The 21984-nt window shown below is 51.7% G+C and overlaps 1 protein-coding gene across 1 annotated transcript; it reads right to left on the reverse strand.

Annotated features, from left to right (window-relative positions):
• Nucleotides 1–2647: 2647 nt before the first annotated feature.
• Nucleotides 2648–11548, reverse strand: KIAA0040. The gene is made up of 2 exons (XM_084210989.1): nt 11501–11548; nt 2648–5949 (listed from the first exon to the last, which is right to left on the reverse strand). Exon 2 carries the CDS (start codon nt 5838–5840, stop codon nt 5505–5507), a length of 336 nt encoding a protein of 111 aa, XP_084067115.1. The 5' UTR covers nt 5841–5949; nt 11501–11548; the 3' UTR covers nt 2648–5504.
• Between the last annotated feature and the right edge of the window lie 10436 nt (nt 11549–21984).

The following is a 21984-nucleotide window of genomic DNA, read 5'->3' on the forward strand; positions in this document are numbered from 1 at the left end:
ACTGCCTTTTTTTAAATTTTATTTTACTCACAGCCATACAGGTGAGGGGTTTTTTGGTTTTGTTTTATTTTTTTTTTGCCTGAGAAGATATTAAAATTCTGGACAGCAAGCTCCAGGCAGGGAAGAAGTATGAGGTAACCAAATGCTGCTTGCTCAAAAGCTTCCTTGTCTGGGCACACTGGGACATGGTTGTCCCATGTCTTAATGGCCTTTTCTGTTGCAGTGCTAAGCTGAGTAATACATTTTAAAGAATCCTTCCCAGACTTTGGAGAAAGTAAAAAAATCACAAATAAAGGAGGTCTTAAATATTTCTGTCTTCTTTGCTTTGGGTGGTAGAATTGGTTTTCTTCCTATTTAAGCATTTTGCATGAAATGGAAGCATTCCCCAGGTCTGGAGTGGGTCTGCAGATTAGGTCTTTGGGGTCTGCTCCAAAACAGGGATATGGGGGTTGTGCTCTCTTTGTGAAGTGCTTGAATGACCTGTGCTTGCTGGGATCTGGCTGAGGAGTGATAGAGAATTGTCTCTCAAAGGTGAGGACTAAATTCTTCACAGTACTTTCAGGGCTGTGCCTCTTGGGTGGGCAGGTGAGCATCATCTGAGCTCTGTTAGGCTATCCAAGCCCTGGTCTAGGAGATGGAGGAGCCTGATGGTGAGAGGAGTAGAAAGGAAAATTGCACCTGAAGTGTTTTGCAGGCTCTGTGCTAAGAGCATGAGAGAAGGACATGGGAAAGCAATGAGGGCTCTTCACTGTGAAGTGTTTTCTCCCTGTTGCCCACTTGTCTGTAGGCAAGGACAGATTTCAGTTTGTTATTCAGTAAAAGGGCTCAGTGAAGTCATCAGGAAGGTGGCTGAGAGGGAGAGGAGGACTAATCTCACAGACAGCCACTCTAAAAGTAAGGGTATGCTCTAAAAAACAGCAGGCATGATTGTTACCTGTGACTTTTTCCTGTGCAGCAGCAAAACATAATCCCATCCTAAAGCTGAATCCCCCTGGGAGCAGGGAGTAGTCTCTTTGTGGTATAAGCTTTGTTTTTGAGCTAAAGGCAAATGTGGCATCTTATTTGCAGTTTCTGAGGAGGGTCTGTCTGGCACTCCTAATGTTCCTCTCTCACCAGGAAGGGCAAAGTGAGAGCTGCAGGAAAAGCACTGCAGAAAGTCAGTATTCCCAAACAGCCACAGGATGGCATTGTCTCTTCAGGCAGGAGAGACTTCCCGGTATCCAGCTGGCCTCTGTGAAAGGACCTTTTTGGGGTTAACTAGAGCCCGGGAGGCTGGGACTGCTCAGATAATGCGGTTTGTTTGCCTTGAGGGACTGGCTGTTCTGGTTTTGAGGCTCAGGGTGGTTGGGGTAGTGCCTTAAAAATGTCATATCCCTTTGCTATCCTTGTTTGTGTGGCCCTGTAACAGTGATGTTGGAGGGTCAACACATTCTCAAAAGCTCTGCCTCGCTCTGAGATCACCTAGAAGTTTATATACTGGCAGAATTTGAATCCCAGAAGGATCCACACTGATTTGGCATTGCTGTGTTGATGAGGATTGTCTTGTAGCTGGGTCCTACCAGCCAGCACCCACCTGTTGTGACATACCTGCTGTTTCTGGGACCCCAGAGAAATGTTGCTGTATTCCCCCAGGAAGAGAGGATGCCTCTTCCCAAAGATACTGTGTTTCTGTGTTGTGATTTGGAGAGAAATCTGAAGTGTCTTCCTGCACTGGACACTTGCTTGGAAAGCAGTGCAGTTACTTTTGGTCACTGCTCTATGCTTTGTTTTCTGAATCAATAGTGGAATAGTCAGCAAGGATCCAGTTCTTCCATCATAGAGGGATTTAGTGGGCATTTTTGCTTCCCTTCAATCTTTTAGACTGCTCCAGGATGCTAAACTTCACCTCAGCCACTGCATATATCTAACCTAGGACCCTGGAACTATCCTTACCCCTTGTAGCTCAGGCTACCCAAGAACCCCTTGCCCTAAATCCAGTGTCTAACATCTGGAGAGAAGCAAGAAGCTCCTTTTTACTCCGGAAGTGGGCCCCTGCCATTTCTAGCTGCTCCTCTGTGCTCTTCACTCCTCTTTTCACCAGCCTCTTCCGGAGCCTCAGCCTTGTGGCTAAGGGGCAGCTTGGTGCCTCATCTGGCTGAGAAGCAGGTTTTCATTTTTTGCCCTCATGGAGGCAGAGCTCCATGGTGCAGGATTTGGAAAGGCTCTGCCCAGCAAGCTGCAGACACTGTGAAATACTTGTCTGATCAAAATCAACTGGGGTTAACTAGTCTGTGCTGCTGATCCTCTGTAAGAAAAAACAAACCTGCAGCCCACCTACCTGCCACAGCACAACTGTTTTGTTCTTCCCACTACTTCTTGCCCTTGGGTAGAGCAGCTTGGCTGTGCTCATTAACAAAGTAAGGCCATTAACTTGATTAAGTTAAGCTGTTCCTTTAAAAAAAAATCTCCAAGCTGCACAGCTGGCTGCAGGCAGAGAGTGCACAGCCTCTACTGCTGAGCTCTCCCTGTGTCTTATCTACAGCCAGGACACAGATACAGGAAAGATTTCCCCAAGAAAATAAACACATGACCAAGAGATCGAAATACAGTGTTTGTTTGCAGTTTGAGTCATTTATTTTTGGTTAAAAAAAAAATTGCACAAGATTTGTTTTGTTGTTGTTCCCTGTTGCATGGACTTGTTCAGGAAAATGGAAGGTTGATACTGAAATGCAGCTGTGGGAGGCAGGGCTGGGGTGTCTGGAGAGCAGGGGCCATGCAGTGGAGTTTCTGTACTGTGCATCTCTGTCCCCTTGGTAATGTGGGGGCTGCAGGGTTCCAGCTGCCCAGCTGGTGGATAACAGCTTCCAGTGCACCTCAGGCTTCTGCTGCTCTTTTGCTTTTTCCTCCAGAAGCAGCTGATTCAGTGCATGGTTTGGCCCAAACAGCAGACACCAAGGAAGCCAGCCCCCAGCTTTAGGGAGTGTGGAGGCTCAGGCCATCCACTGGTTGGATGGATCAGGGCAGGGTTGTGTCCTGGTCCTTCCCTGCCCAGCCCAGGGGTGGTTTGAATGATGACTTTGGGGAGCCCTTGAAATTCAGACCTAGCTCTGAACGCCCCAAAGCCTGGATCTGAAGATATGTGTGATCCAAAGCTCACATTTTCCTGACAGTTCTCTCATTCTTGTAGGAATTGGTTGCCCTCACCTGAAGAGTTACTTGCTCTGCTTTGTGGAGAAAAGCCTTCCTGCAGGCAGCCCTGCAAAGCCTGGCACCTCCACACCAGGTAGGCTGTACTCTGACAGTGCTCACTGCCTCCGTGCCCCTGCTTGTTTGGCTGAGCCTCTGCCCTCCCACCGTGTTTCCCTTTACTCTGATTTTTTTTTATTCCTCCAGGCAGCACCACCCTGCCTCCAGGGCTGCTCCTGCCTCTGGATCACAGCACCTGGCTCCTTTGGCCACCCGGTGAGTGTGGAGGCAGGAGGGCTGAGAAAAGCACTTGGATGGGGAAAGGAGGGAAGGAAGGAGGAAAAATACAAGAGCAGTGCTAGTTCTCCAGGATCTTGGCTAGACTGGGAGCTTGGGACAGAGATCAGAGCTATTTCTGCGTTTCCTAGCATGACATGTGGCAAATCCTAATTTTTATACCATTATATGTTGCTTCCTGTTTTGGAGCAGAAGGGAGTCACTAATTTCAATGGTGACAAAGCAAACTGGAAAATAAGGCACATATGGGGTCAATTTAAAGGGCTGTGTGAGGAGGAGCCCAGCCTCACACAAAACCCTGTGACACACAGCCAAACCCTGTGACATGATGTGACCATCACAGCCTGCATTGGACAGAACAGCCTGTGCTGGGACTGGGTGGCACAAACAGCTGCTTCCAGCTGGTGGCTTTGTCCTCCAACTGAGGGGAAGGTGGCATCACCCTTGCCTGGGCTGGAAGCAGCTGTGCCCAGCAGCTCTGTCCAGGCTTGCCCACGTGGGTTTGGCTGCTTGTTCCCCAGATGCCTGGCTCTGGCTGGCAGCTCTGGTCTGCTCCAGCGGCTTAAGAACAGGAAGAAAATGGAAGGAAGACATCCAGTGTACAGACAGGGCAAAACCCAGATGTGATGAGGCTTCTCATCACACACATGCATCCCTCAATGGAAAGAGAGATGGGGGAGACAGAGCCTGGTGGGGCAGAGTGGAGAGGACAGGAGCTCAAGGGATACAGGATGGGAACACAAGCCAGGGTAGGGCAGGTGGGAAGCAGAGCAGGGATGATGAGAGCTCTGTGTGGTCCTGTTAGCTGCTGTGCCCAGCTGAACTGTCTTTCCAGAACATGGAGAGAGGTGCAGAGTCTGGCTGCATAATGTATCCCTGTGTAAGGGATGACTGTGCACATGGAATTTACTTTGCTTCTACAGCACATTCAAAATCCCAGAGCTGTTCAGCCTGACAGCCATCCAGAAACGTTCAGTGCAGCACACAGAGCTGGCATCAGCTGGGGCAGCACCTGCTCATGGGTCTGAGTGTGTGTGACACATGGCACAAGGGCTGCAGGGAGAGGTGATAGCTGAATGTGCCAGGAAATCATGTCTGCTGCTTCAATACTGCTTCCATGTCCCTGGCCCTGCTCCAGAGGGGCCTTTGGTCCTGCTCTTCTTTAGTAGTCATTCAATAAATAACTCTAATGCCCATAGCAAAGCTTTTACACAGCCTCAGGTTGTGTTTCTGCTCCTGCAGTAGCATGGTGAGCTCTTTAATGGCAAGTTTGTAAAAAACAGTCTTTCAAGGAAGGTGTTTTCTCAAGTGCTGGTGCAAAAGGGCTAGTCTGGCAGCCTCCTCTCTCCTGCCTGCCTCTAGCCTAGGTGGCAAGGCATCCTTCTGCTGTGCTGCCTTAGCATGCTGTCTGAGGTCTCTAAGGTTGTGCTGAGGGCATGTAGCTTCAGGTGCTCACCAGAGACTTTGGTTTGGTGGCCTGGTGGATGGCACATCTTTGGGCTGCGGGGTAACTCAGCTTTGAGCCTATGAAGCGAGCTGGGTTTGGACGGAGCCTCGACAGTGAAGCTGTGCCATCTCCATGGCAGGGCAAGAAAGGAGGTGTGTCTGTGCCTGCTTCACTCACAGCAGTCTGTGTTGTGCAGGGGGAGTGTGCAGGTGGCTTGGTCTGTGGGTGAGCACTGTCCTGTGCTGGCAGCTGAGTGCAGAGGGAGAGCCTGGCACGGCCTTTGCTGTGTGCCAGCCCCACGTGTGTGCACTGTGCTGGTGGCAGGAGGGACGTAGGAGCCGTGGCAGGTCACCCTTGTGTGCTCACCTGTCCCTTGCAGGGGTCTCTGCCCCGGGGCATGCTGTCATGGTGGGGGAGAAGAGGCTTGCACAGCCTGTGCCTTGTTTCCTGTTGGCCCTTCAGCATGCTGGGGTCAGCCTCTGTTGAAAGTCACCAAAAAGTGGCAGCAGCTTTGGTATCTCCTCGCCCCTCCGGGTGCACAGGTGAAAGGAATGGTGGCATCTCAGAGGAGAGGACCTGAACACCCTCCTGTCTGCTAGATGGGCAAGGAGGGTCTCTTGTCCAGCAAGAGCAGCTTGGGCTGAGCTGAGATCCACAGGTCCTCTTCATCCTGCTTCTTCTTCTTCTTCTTTTTCTTCTTGTTCCTCTCAGCATGCAGCTGCCCGTTGCTGCTGGGCCCACCTTTCCCTGTGCTTTCTCCCCTCCTTCTGCAGAAGCAGCAGTGGCAGCAGATGAAAATGAAAGCCAGGAGAACAACAAAGGGTAGACCCAAGAGCACGACCAGGCAGACGGTGTTGAAGATGCCTTCCTCATGCTTGGTACGGATGAGCTCCAAGATGGAATTAAAGAAAGAGCTGATCTTCTGCTGCATGTCAGCTCCTGAGCAGGCTGCCTGTGCTGCTCCCTCTGCTTGAGGCACCTTGAGATATGCTCAGCTCCTGTAAGCAGCTAGTGGGTCCACAAGAGTCCTTGGATGGTGCCTGCAGAGACAAGAAACCACATGGATCAGGTGCCTGCTCCCTCAGCAGTTTTCTCCATGGAGCTGCCAGAAGCCTCCACAGGGTAAGATGTCTCCTGCCTTGGGGGGCCTGGAGCCATGGGGGACGGACTGTGCTGCCTGCTATGTCCCTTTGGATGTCTTCATCTGAGAAACACAGCCTCCTATCTCCTGGGGCTTGTTCTTGATTGTGGGGATGGGTGAGGAGGGCTTTGGGCATCCCTACTTACCTGGGAATTTAGCCAAGCCCCTAATACTGCCCATTTGGATTTACACATCAGCTCTGGCTGAGCAATCACAGCATGGAGTTCTTATTAGCCCTTTGCAGGGCTTGTTCCATAACAGATGAAATATTGTCTGTAGGAGAAGCTTTACTCTCTAGGAAAGGACTTGCCTGATGTACAGGCAAGTGACCATTGTGGAAACACAGTACTGCCACAGGAGCCAGGACTCCACATGTCACAGGTCCCTCCTTATTCCCAATCCTGGGATAGGGCATCTTTGGCCAGGCTGTTCCTCAGGGCCCATGGTCTGGGATGGGCAGCACAGAGGCAGGGTCTGTTCCTGCTGCCCTGGCACCCTGGGCACTGCCAGCAGGTTTGGTGTGGGGGCTGTGGCTGAACCCTGGCTGTGTTTTGGATGAGGACTGTGGTCAGTAAGGCTCACAGGTAGAGCCCAGTGAGCAGCCCTGCACCCACAGCTCCATGTACCCAGGGCTGGCCACAAAGGCAGCAGCAGGGGAGGATAAGGGTTGGCTGGGGTGGAGGAGTTGCTGCTGCTGTGCCTCACCTGGGAATTGCTCCAAGGGTTTGGGTAGGGCTGAGAAGCATTTCTGTGGCTTGACGTAAGGTTTTCCTCCTCCCTCAGGGAGGGAGAGGTGCTGCTGAGTGCCAGGGCTCTGAGGGAAGCTCTCCTGCAGGGGCAGGGAGCTGCTGCCTCTGCTCACATCTTTCTTCCCCTCCTGTGGCCAGGCAAAGCATCTGAGTAGAGCAGGGGCCTTTGTGCTGCAAGTTTGCAGTTCTGGTGCAACACAGGGGTCACTAAATGAGAGGTTGTACAGATGCAGAGCTGGCAGGGGCAGTACCAGGCTCCAACACCCTATTTCACCCTTGCTCAGCAGTGTCTTTGCCAGACTTTGGGATTCAAGCCCTGCAGCCTCTTGAGGGAATGCTTAAATCCCCACATGCCCAGGAGGGGAAACTGAGGCACGGTAAAAGGAAAACAAAAAATCTTGAGAGGTGCAGCCTGAACACCAAAGGTGTCCTACAGGGGTTGCTCCACCCTGTAACTCTGTATCTTTTCTTCTGGCAGCTCTCACAGACCTTGGGGACGTTGAGGGAGGGATAGGAGAGGGACCCAGGCTGGTTTTGGCTGGTTTTGGCTGAATCCTCCTTGTCTGCAGCACTGCCCTTCCTTGCTTTGCATCTCATTTATTCCTTGTTTGGTACCTGCTAAGGGATGTTCTCTTGTATGGAGAGTTTTAGCATTCTCCAGCTAGCACCGCTGTGCTTCCTTCTGCCTCGCTGTGCCATTCCACCCCACTCCTAAAGGAAGCCCAAGCCACCAGCCTCGCCCAAAAAGGCAGCCACGGTCCCACCCAGCCCTAACCACAGCCCTTGTGATGCTGCTTGGGCAGGAACTCCTGGGCAGCCCCCCAAAAACCAGCTCCCAAGGGAAAACCTGCCTTCCAAAATGCTGTCCTGGGACCACCAGAACTGTACAGGGGCTGGTTTCACTGGTGTCCCCTGGCTGCTGGCTTTCAGACCTGACTGTCAGGACCTCGAGAGCTGAACCCCTCAGCGTAGATGCCAAGCTCTCGATTTGGGATTCCACAAGTGCTCAGATTCTGTTAAAAATAAGGGGTTTTTCTGTGTCCCTCAGAAACAGACTGACCACTGTGGATTTATTGTTTTGATTTGCATGAGCACACAGCTGAGCTGGCCCCAATTAGCTGGTGGTTTCTCTTTTGAACATGAATTTCTCTGGGTGCCTTTCTAAAAAAATTTTCATTTGAGATTTACCAAATGAAATGCAGTGCTCTGGGAGGTGGTTTTGGCTTTGGCTGGAAGAAGTTTATTATGATTATTGTTATTACTACTATTATTATTACTGGATTTTGGTCCAGTCTGCTGCATCAAAACTGGCTTTTCCTCACATTCCTTCATTCCACTATTCAACAGAGGACAGAAATATCATCAATATCCCCACCTGAGAAATCACAGGCTACCACTCAGAGACCCAAATCTTATCTACCCTCTGCCTAGCTCCTGCCTGGAGCCAACTGGGAGCATCCCAGATCTGCTTTTGCTCACAGGGGAGATAAGTGAGAGCCACTTCTTAAAGCCTCCTCCCTGTCCTGACCTTCATCTTCACCTAGGTCTGTTTTATTGGGGCAGCTGTAGTAAAGGTTCCACTGCAACATAAATAAACAGAGCAGCTTTTCTTCAGTGTAATCATCCATGTGATGTAGGTTTGCCACTTATCCATAAGTATCCTGACAGCTCATTATCCAGGCAGGAATACAGGATGCCTATGATACACTGGACTCCAAAAAAGAAGTAAAAAACCCATACAATCTCCAAACAACAACTGCCTTAATTTCAGACAAAACAGGATGTAGAGTTTTATTCCAGCACTGAACTGCTTTATATTTATTGCCTCTAAACTTCTGGGTAGGGAAGGAGGGCTGGAACTTCCTTTTAAACTTGTAATTAATTGTTTGCAGAGGAAAAAAGAACAGGGAGATAAAAAAAAGCAAAACCCTTTGATTTGATTTGTTTCCACTTTAAACTGGAGCTGAATGCACTGCAGAGGCCCTGGCTGATGTCACTGGGGAGTGCCCAGCTGGGGACATGTGGCCACCCTGGGCAAGCTGAATGTGCATCCCTTGGAAGGGGAAGGTGGAGGTACCTGCCCCTGCCTTGACCAAGCAGCACCCAAATCCCAGGGCCATGGCCATGCAGCTGGTTTTGAAATGCCTTTTCTTTCTGGTGTGTGCATTGCTTTTTGTTTTCTAGATGAAGGGATGTCTGTGTGCTAAATAATGGGATTCTTCAGTTTCATATTAAAAAAAAAAAATTGGGGGGGAGGGGAAAGTAGAAAAACTGATGTGTTTGGATGCAGCAACTCCAAGGGCAGAGGGCCAAGGCCACCCATTGCCAGCTGAAAACCTGAGTGCACCATGAGGAGCTGCATTTAGGAATCTCCATGCTGCTGCTCAATTTGGTGACATCTCCCGTTAGAGATGAACATGCTGTGGTCCAAGATGGGTGTGAACTGCTTGCTGCAAGCATGTGGAGCTGCCATTGGGAGGCCACCTGAATTTTTTGGGTCAAGATATGGGACCGAAAAACAGGGCCAGGGAGGTACTGGGAGACAGGGCTGTGTCTCAGAGAGGGCTGTGAAGCATCCTGCTAAATGAGCTCTTTGTTTTTGGTGCTGGCAGAGCTGACATGGAAACTGGCCTGGGAACTCCTGTGGCCAGGGATGGATGGCTCCAGCTGATGGCAGCTCTGCACGACAGGGCTTCGTGCCACTTGTGTAAGTTTTAATCAACATTGCACATCCAGCATGAGGTTCTTTAATCCACACTGGCTTCAAGAGAGCTGGTTTGCAAGGGTGGGGAGCATCTGCCACTCCTCTGCAGTTATGGGAGGCCGTGGGTGGAAAACAAGGTCCTTTTGAGGGACGGCTTGCGATGGCACCACAAACCGTTGGCATGCAGGGCTTGCCTGGCTGAGCTGGAGGGGTAAGGGCTGCCAGGCTGTGCATGGGGAAACCAAAACAGAGGGGGTTGCCTTGGCAATGCTGGTTTGTCCACATCCTGTGCGCTGCAGAGCAACCGCAGCGATGGGATGGAGGTAGAGTTTGCAGAAAAGCTGCAGTTACTGGAACTGCTGTGCTGTGTCACCGTGGCAGAGGGGAGAGAGCTGGAGCTCATTCTGCCAGTTAAGTTCTTTAGGCCCAACCTTCAACAGGCTTTATGTCTTCATGAAGTTTCCTCCAACCTAACAAAGCTCGACCTGCTCCTCTCAGCTGAGATGCCTCCTGACTCATGCAGGAGCGTGGCTGCTCTAAGGTGCTGCATCCACACTGAGAGCAGCAGCAGCTCTGGGGGCAACTGACCTGTGGGGTGTGCCCCAAGTATTTCTAGACTATTTCAACACTCCTTTGCTCTGTGGTCAGCTGCAACTCATGACCTGCGGAGGTGAAATGAAATTACTGACCTACAGCCACCCCCATTTCCTTCACACAGACGAGACCACACTTCGTGCAGTTGATGCTAAGGAGTGCAAAGCAGGAATCCCACTATTAAACAACCATTTCCGTCTGTTACTGGCATTATGTCAGTTTTATACCAACTTTCCATTGCAGTGACAGCTGTGGTTCAGGCAGGGAGAGGCTAATTTTTGTTACAGCCTCTGAGCTCCCTGATCCACCCAGCAGGGACACAGCTATGCTGTCACACAGTGGCACCTATTTTCCCTGCTTGCACCTGCAGACTTAAAGGAAAACGGGATGAAACCTGACACCGAGGGTGAGCAGTTTCCTTAGCAGGGATTGCACGTTGCTGTTTCGGAAATGGTGACTAAGAAGGGTTTTGCCGCCGGTCTCCCAGAACTCGCAGCAGGCTACAGAGACCTTCCTCAAACGTAAAAGACAAACACCAAAAGCCACCACCCAGCAAACACGACCAGCTGAAGCTTCATCCCGTCCCCACCACCATCAAACCTTCCTGCCAGAAGCCACGCGTAAATGCTTTCATTCCCTAAAGGGAGCGATTTGGAAAACTACTGATATGGATGTTGGATAACAGGGTTAAAGTGAAACTATTTTGCAAGCTGCTGCCTGGAGCCCACTCGTCATCGCCGTCTGCACACGCGCGGCTGCCGTGGGCCCCCGATCACCGAGACTGTGGCCAAAAAATCAGTTCTGAGTTGAGGCGAGCGCCACTGTCATCCCTGGATGCACCGGGAGCTCCTCGGAGCCATCCTGGGCTCCTCCGAACTACGGACCGGGCGGGCAGAGCCTCCAGCCATGGCCCTCCCTGGGGTCAATCACTTGTGCCTTTGGTTGCAAGAGGCTCAGGGGGCTGCCTGAGAAACAGTGGATGCTCCATCCCTGGAAGCGTTCAGGGCCAGGCTGGACGGGACTTGGAGCAGCCTGGGCTAGTGGAGGGTGTCCCTGCCCATGGCAGGGGCTGGAACGAGGAGTTCTTAAAGTCCCATCGGGCAAACCACTCTGGGACTCTGTGCTGTTCAAAACCACAGCGGTTTTGGGTGCAGCTCGGGTGCCCCAAAGCCCGGTGCCAGGCGGGCTGTCCGGACACACGTCCGCTGAGAGCTGCTTGCTGCTCATCGCTCTTTCCCCAGCCCCCGTTCTCACCCCCTCCCCCCGGGCTGCGCGGAGCGATGTGGCCTTAAAAAAAATTAACTAAAAGGCGAGAAAAACCCTGGATTTGAGTAACACAGCGCCCAGGATAAAGCCCAGCCCCGAGATCGCCCTCCCGGGTTCTCCCCGGACCCCCGACCTACCTCTGCGCCGCGGCCCCGTCCCGCCCGCTGGTCCCGGCCGGCGTGCGGCGGCTGCGGGGAATGGGCCGGGCCGGGCCGCCCGCCTCCGCCCCCGGGCCGGCCCCACCTGGCTCCCCCCGCCCTCCGGCCGAGCCCGGCTGCGGGGCACGCACCGGCCGAGGGGTTTGGGCTGGCAGAGGGGCGGCCACGGGGCACAAACCAGCCCCGAGCCTGCTGTGGAAGAGGGAGGGAACCGAGTGTGCGGCTCGCCGGGCTTTCCCAGAAGGGTTTTTGGGAGACTTCAGGGCGGTGATGCCGCTGCTGGGGTGGGGAGGGCAGGGTAGAGCTCCAGCTCCCCAAGAGCAGTGCCGGGAGTACCACCCTGGACCCCCGCAGCACTGGCAGCCTGCTGCCTCTCACCTCCTCCCAGCGCGCCATCAGCACCCCCTGCGTGTTGTCATTCCTGCCCCGCCATCACACCCGCCCTCTGTCCCGGGAAAGGGGATGCTGCAGCCGGGCAGGGGGTGATGGAGCATCGCAGGGACTGCCTGAGGTGATGCAGCATCCAGGAGCATTAAGGGTGCTGTACAACCACGGATAATGATGGATGCTTCAACCTGGGAAGGCGCTCCTGGCTGTGCAGGGTTTGGTGGTGGCCTTGGCATTGCTGGAGTAAGGGTTGGACTTGATGACCTGAGAGGGCTTTTTTGACTTAAATGATTCTGTGATTCAATATTTTCAAACTGTGTTCCCAGTTCCGTTGGGATTGCCACCCCCACCCTTCACTTGCTACTTTCTCTCCCACTTATTTCTTTTTTAACACCATGGCAGCGATACCCAGAAATTGCTGAATCCCGGCTGCTTTCCAGTCCAGGGCTCCACGGCCTCCACACAGTGTTGAGATACTGACAGCTGGGCAAGCTGCAACTAGAAAAATGTTCTGCTGGAATTTTTCTGGTTGGACTGAGTCCTTTTGGATTGCAAAATCCCCACATTTGCCCTCCTTGCCCTCCTTCATGCTCCAGAGCCAGTGGCTTGGCTTTGCCGCTTCAGCCTTGGTGCTGATTTTGTGGAGCCTGGGCTATCTGACCCTTCAAGCTCCTGGAAAAGAGCCTCACATTCCCAGTGCTGTGACTTGGCAGCACCAGGAGCAATGCAGTTCTGGGAATAGGAGGGGAGAAGGATAGAGGTGAGTTGGCTGCCAGCCTCTGCTGCCGTCCTGCTGCCTTCACCCTGGTGCTGGAGTCGGAGAGGTGAGAGATCCTCGGAAACACACATTGTAGGCTTCAGCTTGTGCTAAGTGCCTCCTGATAGCCTTGGGGCAGCTCTTTATGTCCTGTGGGAAACACCAGGCAATTTTTCCCTAAAGATTTGCTGCTTAATGCCAGGAACTTTTCCCTTGGTTTTATTCTGGAGGATGAAGATTCCTGGACTTTGCATCATATGGCTTGCTGCCTCCCAGTTTCTCTTATCCTAATTCACCCTATCCTGACTTATTCCATCCCATCTCTCCATATCCCAGCTCACCCCATCTTATTTCTCCCTTCTTCCCTGACCCCATCCCAGCTCTCCCCCTCACTGAGCTGCAGCCATTCCCTCTTTTGTGGTACCAAATTTCCCTATGAAAACACCCTTCCCAGGGCACACAGGCTGCTGACAGTCACCTCAGGGGTACCTGAGCACCCTACAGCACCAGAGAGCACAATGCCACCTTTGAACCACCTCTAACAGGATGGACTGAAAATATTTATTATCAGAGCTCTCCTAGGGTGAGCATATCTGAAAGCATTAGGCTCAAGGGTGCCTGTCCCTGGGCCTGGGAAAGTGAGAGCCCAGCCTGTCCCTGGCACCTGGGATATTTGCTTCATTCCCTGGGCAAACAGCCTCACTGGAGCTCCACACTTCCCTATCACTAATTTCATTTGGCAGAGGCCTTGACAAGGGAGGGGCTGCTGGCCTTGCACCTTCCCTGGATTTTTGGGGGCCCCCCTGACCAGGGTGCCTTGGCAGCCTCTTGGTTCAGGCAGGAGTGCTGTGGTGATGTGGCAGAGGTGGTGGGCACTGTTAGTGCCGATGTCTTGGAATGCTGCTACCTGTGAAGGAGTCTTGATGCCATTAAACTGAGCTGGGAAGCATCAGATAGACTTTAACAAACTTAGAATTAATCAATGTACAAATATAATCAGTCCACTGTTCTAAGCCAGCTTCCTCCTCCCCATAGCTGACCTGTAAAGGTCCCTTGCAATTCCAACTCAAATTCCACTGTGGTCTGTAGGAGATATTTTGATTAATCTAAACAGCATGTGATGCTTGACCCCATGGATGTCTCCTGCAGCAAGGTGTGCCAAGGCTCCTTCCCATGTGGCATGAAAAAAAAGGTACATTTGCAGGGATTTGGAACCTGCCACCTCCTTGTTTTGTTTGGCACGTAGCATATCTGGGATCCAAGGAATCGTGCTTTGTTTCTCAGAAACTTTAATGGGCGAGAGGAAGCCGTGACTCAGCTGCTGATGAATCACTGCAGCTCCAGATTGTCTCCCTGCTTGCTGGTGCCCCTCAAGCACAGGAACTGAGTGAGCCCATGCCAGGCAAGCTCCTGTCACCTCATGGGATGTCAGTTTGAGCCAAGGCCTCGGACCTGCTGGAAATCAAATCCCGCCTCCAGCTCCTGTTTTCCATCCATCCTTCCCAAAATCCTTATTTCCATGCTGTATCAAAGCCTTTCCCATGCCAAAAAGCACCCTGACAACTTCAATTTCCTCCTGAGACCCCCCCTCAACCCCTAATTTGACTTTGAAAACATTACTTATTTCATGCTGAAGATAGGAACACTCTCTTGCCTCCCCCTTATTTCATTGGATTAATCTAATTTTGTTACCAGTTTGCCCTGTTACACAGCTGTGGTGGGCTTTACTCCTTGATAACACCCAGCTGGCAGCCAGGATCAGCTTATTTGGGGTTTTCTCAGCATGGTGAGAGTGGTAGAGTGACTGCAGACATGATCACACCTTTCTTTCCCAGCTGCTTCCTCTGTTCTCTGGTGGTAATTTCTATTTGCAGACGCTAGTCTGGCTTTAAGTAAGCAATGGAAAACTCTGCTCCCAGAGAAACATTCCTCTCATTTTTCCCCCATGCTTCTGCCTTTTCCCCTCCCTCTCCCCCTCCCACAAAAAAAAGCCTGCAGTTTAAACACCAAAAATAACGCACACCCTGGTCGTGGTCTGGATAAAAATAGCAGCTCTTGGTATTTAGCAGCAGCAATGGATTTTCTGGCTTTGGAGGAAAATGAGGAGGAGGGGTGGGATGGGATGGTGGCTCTTGACGCACGAGTGGAGGACAAACACAAAGCTGGTGTTTTGGGAGAAGCTGCTTCATCCCCTCCTCTCCCTCCTTGGCACCAGCTGGGCTCTGTTCCCTCCAGGAAGGGGGAGCTCCAAGGGTAGGTTGGGCTCAGCTGTCCCAGTCCCACCTAGGGCTGTTTTGGAGCTGCCCTCAAGTGTTGGGGCTAAGTCCCACGATGGCAGGGATGGGAGCAAATGCTGCTCTTAGGGAAAATGCCCCAAAGCTGGTGAGTTTTTGGGGGTGCTTCATGCCCACCCATCACATGGGAGGCTTTGCAGCTGGGCTCACCAAAGTGAGTCAGGATTTGCAGGATCATCCCTCCCTGGTGCTTGGACAAGAAGAATGCTGAGGTGGGGATTGAGGGGGGTCCTCAGGTGCCTCCTCAAATACTGCTGGATGCTTGTTGAGGAAGCTGTGGTATAAAGGACCTGTGTGCAGGTGAGGAGGAGGGCAGTAGGTGTCTGCTCAAGGCACAGCTCAGTGTGTGGCTGTTTAGAGCTGATTGTTTTGTGTGTGTGAGCCCTCAGGAACTCCTTCCTGAGGAAATCCTACAAGGCAGCACGGGTGGCAGGCAGGGGGGAGAGGAGACACACTGGGAGGTGGGGAAAGCGCCGGGCTGGGCGAGTCCCGGCAGCGTGACGTGCTGCCTTCCCCTCTGGAAGCACTCAAGGATCAGTTGTGGGAGAGCCAGGGAAGGAAAACCTCTTGGTGAAGGGGGTGCTCCTTCCCCCAGCACGGAAATGGGGCCAGCAGCAGCAGCAGCATCCCGGGGCAGGATTTGTGGAAGGTGTGAACCAAAGGCAGAGAGGCGAGCGATGCTTGGGCACAGCTGGTGCCCCCAAGGAGCAGCAGGTGCCCCCAGTTGTAGGGAGCAGTGGCTCCTGCCTCCTCCAGCCACCCCCAGGGGTTTCCCATGCTGGATGGGTGTTGGATCTCATCTGCCAAGGTGGATTTTTAGGTGAAAAACCGGTTGTGCAGGCCATCCCCTCTGTCACAGTCATTCCTTTGGCTCAGTCCCCTGCTGAAGGGGAGCAATCCCTCAGTGCTGGTTTCCCCCAGAGCCTAGCTCAGGCAGGCAGGGAGAGCCAATCCTGCTTTTTAATGATATGCAGATGCCAAATTAGTACTATATTTTGATTATTTTCATTATTTGTTCCCCTCCATAAGCCACTCCCACGGGGGAAGCTGTTCCTGGAGATTTGTGGTGAGCCGATGTCCCTTGGCTCAGGATCACATGAGGATTTTGGCTGGTGGCATGGGAGCCATTGGAATGTTCTGTGCTGCCCTTGGGGCTCAGCTCCTGCCTGGGGGTGGGACTGTCTGACCTTTGTTCTTCACACTTCAAAGTCTTCCTGCTCCTCATCTTGTTTGCTACCAGGGGCTCGGTGGGGAGGATGCAGCTGGGTGTCGGGGCTGGGGCAGGGCAGCCTGTTGGGAACTCACCCACCCGCCGGGGGGAACCGAGAGAGAAATGCAAATTGTGGTGGGTGAAAGAGGGGAAAAAACAACCATGACCTTTCCTCCTGGGGTGTTTTGCCTCTTTCTGCCCCTCTGCGAGGGAGAGCAGGTTCCTGTGCTTTGAGGGGTAAATTTCCCTCAGACAGGGGGCACAGGCAGCAGAGGGGCAGTTGTGACTGGGGAACCAATCCAAGGGGTGAACAGGGAGCTGCCATCTGGTTTTGGCCTGATTTGGGTGCAGCCAGGGGACATTGGACCAGGAGCAGGCACAGACACTGTCCCCAGGAGTGATCAGTACTCCCCTGGTGCTCCCCCAGCCCCTCTGCTGCTCCTCTCCCCAGTGCCTGTTTCCAGCACCTTCTGAACTTCTTAGAGGGAGGATTTCCTACCTCATCCCACTCCTTCTCTTGCTTTTAAGGAGGATTTTTCTCACGACCATTTGCAGAGTTACTTCCTTCAACCGCCTCTTTTGTTGTGACATGGACAAATGCAGGGGACAGCACGGGGACAAAGGCCTGTTGTGGTGAACAGAGGCTGTTTGTGTCCCCACCACATCCTGGTCTGCTCTGCTCTGCTGGTCAGCAGCCACGCCAGGCCCTGGTCCCTGTGCAGGAGCAGTGCCAGGGAGATAGCCTGGATGGGAGCAGGAGGATCAGCCATGCTGCTGGGAAAAGCCTGCTGCAGGATTGCTGCATCCTTTGATGTTCCTACTGACAGCAGAAAGCAGCCCAAAAACACTGGGAAGGGAGAGCTGCTGTAAGGACAAGGGCAGGATGGGCTCCCACTGACAGAGGGCAGGGTCAGAAGGGATATTGGAAGCAGTTCTTCCCTGTGAGCATGGTATGGCCCTGGCACGGGGTGTCCAGAGAAGCTGTGGCTGCCCCTGGAGTGTCCCAGGCCAGGCTGGATGGGGCTTGGAGCAGCCTGGGATAGTGGAAGGTGTCCCTGCCAATAGCAGAGGGGTGGAACTGGATCATCTTTCAAAGTCCTTCCCAACTCATTCTAGGATTGATTCTGTGCTTGTTGAAACAAGTTGCAAGCAGAACAATTGCTGGCTATATCGCAGGGAAGGGGGATAAGCCTGGAGGCTGCTATTCACAGCATTCCTCATCCCAGGGAGAGGGGACACAGCCATAAAATTTAAATTATAAAATTTAAAATCCTTGCATTTAGATTTGATGTAAAGACATAATTTATAATTTTTTTACACTCTACATAACTAAACATTAGAGCCTGTAGCCCCAGGAGTTAAAATATAAAGATGGGAATGAGAGTTTTAAAAGGGATGATGAACACACGCCGTCTTATGAGGGGAAATGAAAATCTGAGAATGTTGAAGAAGCTGCTATAAAAATGACATCTCCTAAGAAATAAAGCAGTTTGAATCTATGGCACAAAGCTGCCCCTTCCTCAACCTGCTCCAGCCTTGCTCTGGAGCCATGGCAGCTCCTCCTGCCACTCTGTGCTCCTGGGCCAGCCTGTCCCTCATGGTTTTTTGGGCTGAGGCTGCAGGATGTGTTGCTGGAAATGTGTTGCTTGAGCTCTGGGTTTGGGATGGGTGCCCAAGGTCCTTGCTGAGGACCTTTGTACGCCCTCCTGATGTTTGCTGTTGGAACAAAGTTCCTGAGCATCACTCATGCAAAAAGGGGACTTTGGTAAGAGGGCTGTGATGAAATATCTCTGTGTAAAGTGCAGCTGGGGGGGCTGTGGTGGCTGGAAGTGCCCCAAGAGGAGTGTGGCATGCCTGGGAAGGCTTCTTGGAGTGGCTGGAAGTATGAGATCCCACCACATGTGGGACCATGGATTATGGTGATGGCTCTGAGCTGTGCAAGGGCAGAGGGGCCAGAGCCATGAGGGTGGTGGGCACGTGTGAGAGGGCAGGAGCTCCCCAGGGTTCAGTGTGATGGGGCAAAACATTTCCTTGGCTTAAATCAAAACTTGCAGTGTTTAGAAAGGGCTTTTGCCAGCCCTCACTCCCCTCTCATCCCATCTGAAACATGGAGTTGGCCTTGACTGTGATTTTGGGAGGTGGTTATGATCCAGAGGGATGCTGCAGCTCCCCATGTATCTGCTACCTACCTTCTCTAGGTACCAGCCTCTGAGTGATGCACTCCTGCCTCTTGTTACTGGTTTTTGCAGTAGGAAGACTGTGTTTCCTCCAGGTGAACTTTTTGGGAAGTTCTCTGCAGGAAATGGAGACCCTGGGGGCCTCACTTGGCCCCAGACATGCTGAGGGTGCACAGTGGAAGGTGTTGCCCTTCTCTTAGAGACCATAAATAAAACACCCTGGACAGCTGTAGGGACACAGTTTGGGGAAATTGGGAGTGGGGCTACATCCCTAATTTGGCACAGCTGTGAGCAGCACTGACAGCAATGAGCCATGGAGTGCCCAGGGGCACTGACCAGCACCAAAGGGAGCAGAGGGCACACAGGGGCAGTGTGTGAGCATGAGGAGTGTAAAAGGTTGGGCTAAAGAATCAGAAGGGCAGATTTGCAGCCTTCCAAAACTCTGTGGGGGTGCTTTGTGTATTGTGGCCATCTCAGCTGCAATATATGCTGTGACAGGGAACTGCTTGGCAAAGCACAGTGGGACTGGGATGATGAGTACCAGCACAGGTAACCCTTCCTCCTCATCCCAAACACATCTTCCTCCATGTACAGGTCTTGCATGAAGATCCTCCATGCACTAACTACCTTCAGACACAAAAAAAGGTCATTTATTCCAGACAGTCAAGTCCATCAGGCTTCACACTTTGCTTTTGGCGTACTAAGGGTCATGACCAAGGTGGGACATCCCCTCTCACAAACTTCCTTTTTTCTCTCACAAATCTGAGCCAGAAAGAGAAGTTGCCACCAAGAAAACTCCCCTGTTTTGGCTCTACAAAGTCAAATTTAGAAAATATTGAAGTGGTCTGGAGGAAGAGCTTCTTTCAAGTTTTCTCATCCTGTCTGGCTACGTGTCGAATGTGAAAGCTTTAAACAAAGAGGTTTGGGTAATATCTTCATGTGAAATAAGAGAAAGATTTCAAAATCTCCTGAAGTTCATATTCATCCTAGAGATTTTTGCTAATCAGTGCTGGGGTTTTGTTTGGGTTTTTTTGTTGTTGTTGCTGTTTCCCACTGGGAGTACATTCTGCTGGAGTGAGCCTTCCAATCTGTTTTTTGGTGAAGTTTCCATCATGTTGGGAACAGATTGCTGTTTAAATCAGGCAAATGGTTTTCACTCAAGATTTTGGGGTTGTTTCCCTTTGCTCCCAAGCATTCATTCCACAGCTTTGCTTTCTCTGGCTGCAAATTGAAGAGCCTCTGTAGCTCATGAGAGCAGCTAAATTTATTAGCAGAATGTCTCATGCTGGGCTGAGGCCAAATCCCTGCTCCCTGCCTTCCTGTGGTTAAAGGACTGACCATGCTGACCCAACTTCATGGCCATGTTATTGCTATTTATTTTAACAGCTTAGCTGGGCTGGGGGGCACTTGGGAGTCTCTGGTCCCACCTTCTGCCCAGGACAGCCCCCCATGGGGTTGGACGAGGTTTCTCAGGGCTTTTTCCAACCTGGTCTTGAACACCTACAAGGATGGAGATGGGATCACCAGCCAAAGCTGGGCTTCCCCAAAACTTCCTCCCACTGTTTTTTTTGTTACACTGCATGTGCTGGGTCTATCAGCTGCTCTGTTCCTCCAGGCTTGAATGTGAACCCATGCTAAGCCCCTCCCATGGGATAACCAAAGATCAGGGATAGGAAATGTGTGTCCCCTCCTGGCATAAAGTTGGGGCTTGGATGCACGAGGACCCTGGTCCCACCCCCCTCCTGGACAGGCACACAGCTCACTCCTTCAGTATCTTTTATTAATGTATAGAAAATGCATTAAAAAAAGGAACTATACATAGCCTAAGAGCGGTCAGGACTAAAAATACTAGTTAACAATGGTTAACAAGCGTTGATCCCATTCTCCAAGCTACATTTTCATTACAGGGTGGGGAAGGTTGTTTAATATATTATTATTTATTTATATTATAGATTTTATTTATGCATTTATTTACTTTTCTTTCCCCCCTCATTTGGTTCCAGTGGTTTGTCTTTGAGTTCATCAGAATCTATTAGAGACATTTCGTTGCCTCTGCTCTCCCTTCTTATTTTTTATGTTTTTAAAGATTTTTTAACATATTAAGAACATTTCCAGGATAACACCTGTACACACAGGGGGCTGCTTGTTTGCTTGTTTAGGTCTTTGTGTCACCATCCTTCTGAGAAGCCACTGACATCTGAAGAACTGCAGGCTGGGTGTTGAGGTGGGTCTGGGCATGAGGATCTCCCAGGGAAAGAGCCCTTCCCTCCCACTTACCCCACATTTCCCCTCTGGAAGGGGCAAGGAGCTGCCACCACCATCCCCTGATAGGTGGCATCCTTTTAGGAAAGGGGAAGGTGACCCTGCAGGTGCTGGTGGTCCCCAGGGGACTCTGTTGGGTTTTATGGCCACCCCAGAGCGCTTGGCTGGCAGAAACAGGGATGGGCTTCTTGTTTGGCCCCAGAACAGAACCCTCTGTTAGTGGGTGTAAGCATGAATTGAAGGTTTTTTTGGGGGTGAGAGTTCATTGCTGGCAGTGTTTGGTAAAGTCAAAACTTGTGGGCATGTCTGGGGGCACAGGATAGAGGGTGTGTGGTCACCCCCAGATGTGATGGTGGGGACACAGCAGGAGGGCAGCTCTGAGCTGGGGTGAGGGTCATGAGCTGAGGCACCAGGAGGGTACTTTGGCTCCTGCTGTACTTTGTCAGGTTGCTCTGAGCCTGTTGTGGGCATGTGGACACCACTGGCTGGTCCCTCACCAGTGCATCACTGGGAGTGAAGGTGGCATGAGCTGTGCCTCCCACACCAGGGCACTTCACCTGGGATAAGGAGGCAAGGGCTTGGGACAAGAGTGCATTTATGCTGGTACTAAACTTTGAGATGCCCATGTGGCCTGGTTGAGGGCAAATATCAGAGAGTAAAGCAATGCAAAGATAAGCAGCAGAAGCAGACTTCTCCCCAACCTTTGTGTGGATACTCTCCCGGTACCTTCCTCCCCTAACCCAGCTACCCTTGGGGAGAGGCTGGCCTCTCTCCTTGAAATTATTCATTTATAGATGCTATAAAGCAGCTTTTCCTTTCAGGACTCTTTTTCTCTTTGGTTATGTTTCAGTGCAGTGTGCAAGGGGAAGGTGGGCTTGGAGAATGGAAACAGAGGGAAATTAATTTTGGGCACGAGATGAAAGTCCCTTTGTGTTTCCCTCTAGGATTTTGGGGTTCGAAATAAGAGGTGGCTTTGAAAGGCTGCAAGGGTCATGGGCACACACGGTGTTCTGCTGTGTGAAGGATTTGATGTGCTGCTTCTTGTTACACAGAATGGCATCTCACAGTGGATGGTGTGGTTTGGGTAACAGCCTCATGTTCCTTTTTGGGCTCTGGAACAAGCCTGAGCCACACAAACCCAGGATGGCAGCAGAGCCACCAGAGCCCAGTGAAGTTCACAAGCTGAAGCCAAGTCTCTCAAGATGAGCACTGCACCAGATCCAGGCTTGGTTTCTGGGAATTTCAGGGCCAAAGCTGGTCTAGCTGGAGAAGGAACTAGCCCATCCAGTGATGGAGGGTGAGAACAAACTACTTAATTATCTGGCCTTCTGGAGCATCAACATTAAGCACAAATTTCCTGGCAGGAGCTTTGTCAA

Source organism: Fringilla coelebs (assembly GCF_963513975.1).
Source record: "Fringilla coelebs genome assembly, chromosome: 9".
In the NCBI taxonomy this organism is placed as follows: Eukaryota; Metazoa; Chordata; class Aves; order Passeriformes; family Fringillidae; genus Fringilla; species Fringilla coelebs.

Coding starts and splice junctions, on each gene's coding strand:
- KIAA0040 (XM_084210989.1), bottom strand. CDS start 5,840: ATGCAGCAGAAGATCAGCTCTTTCTTTAATTCCATCTTGGAGCTCATC.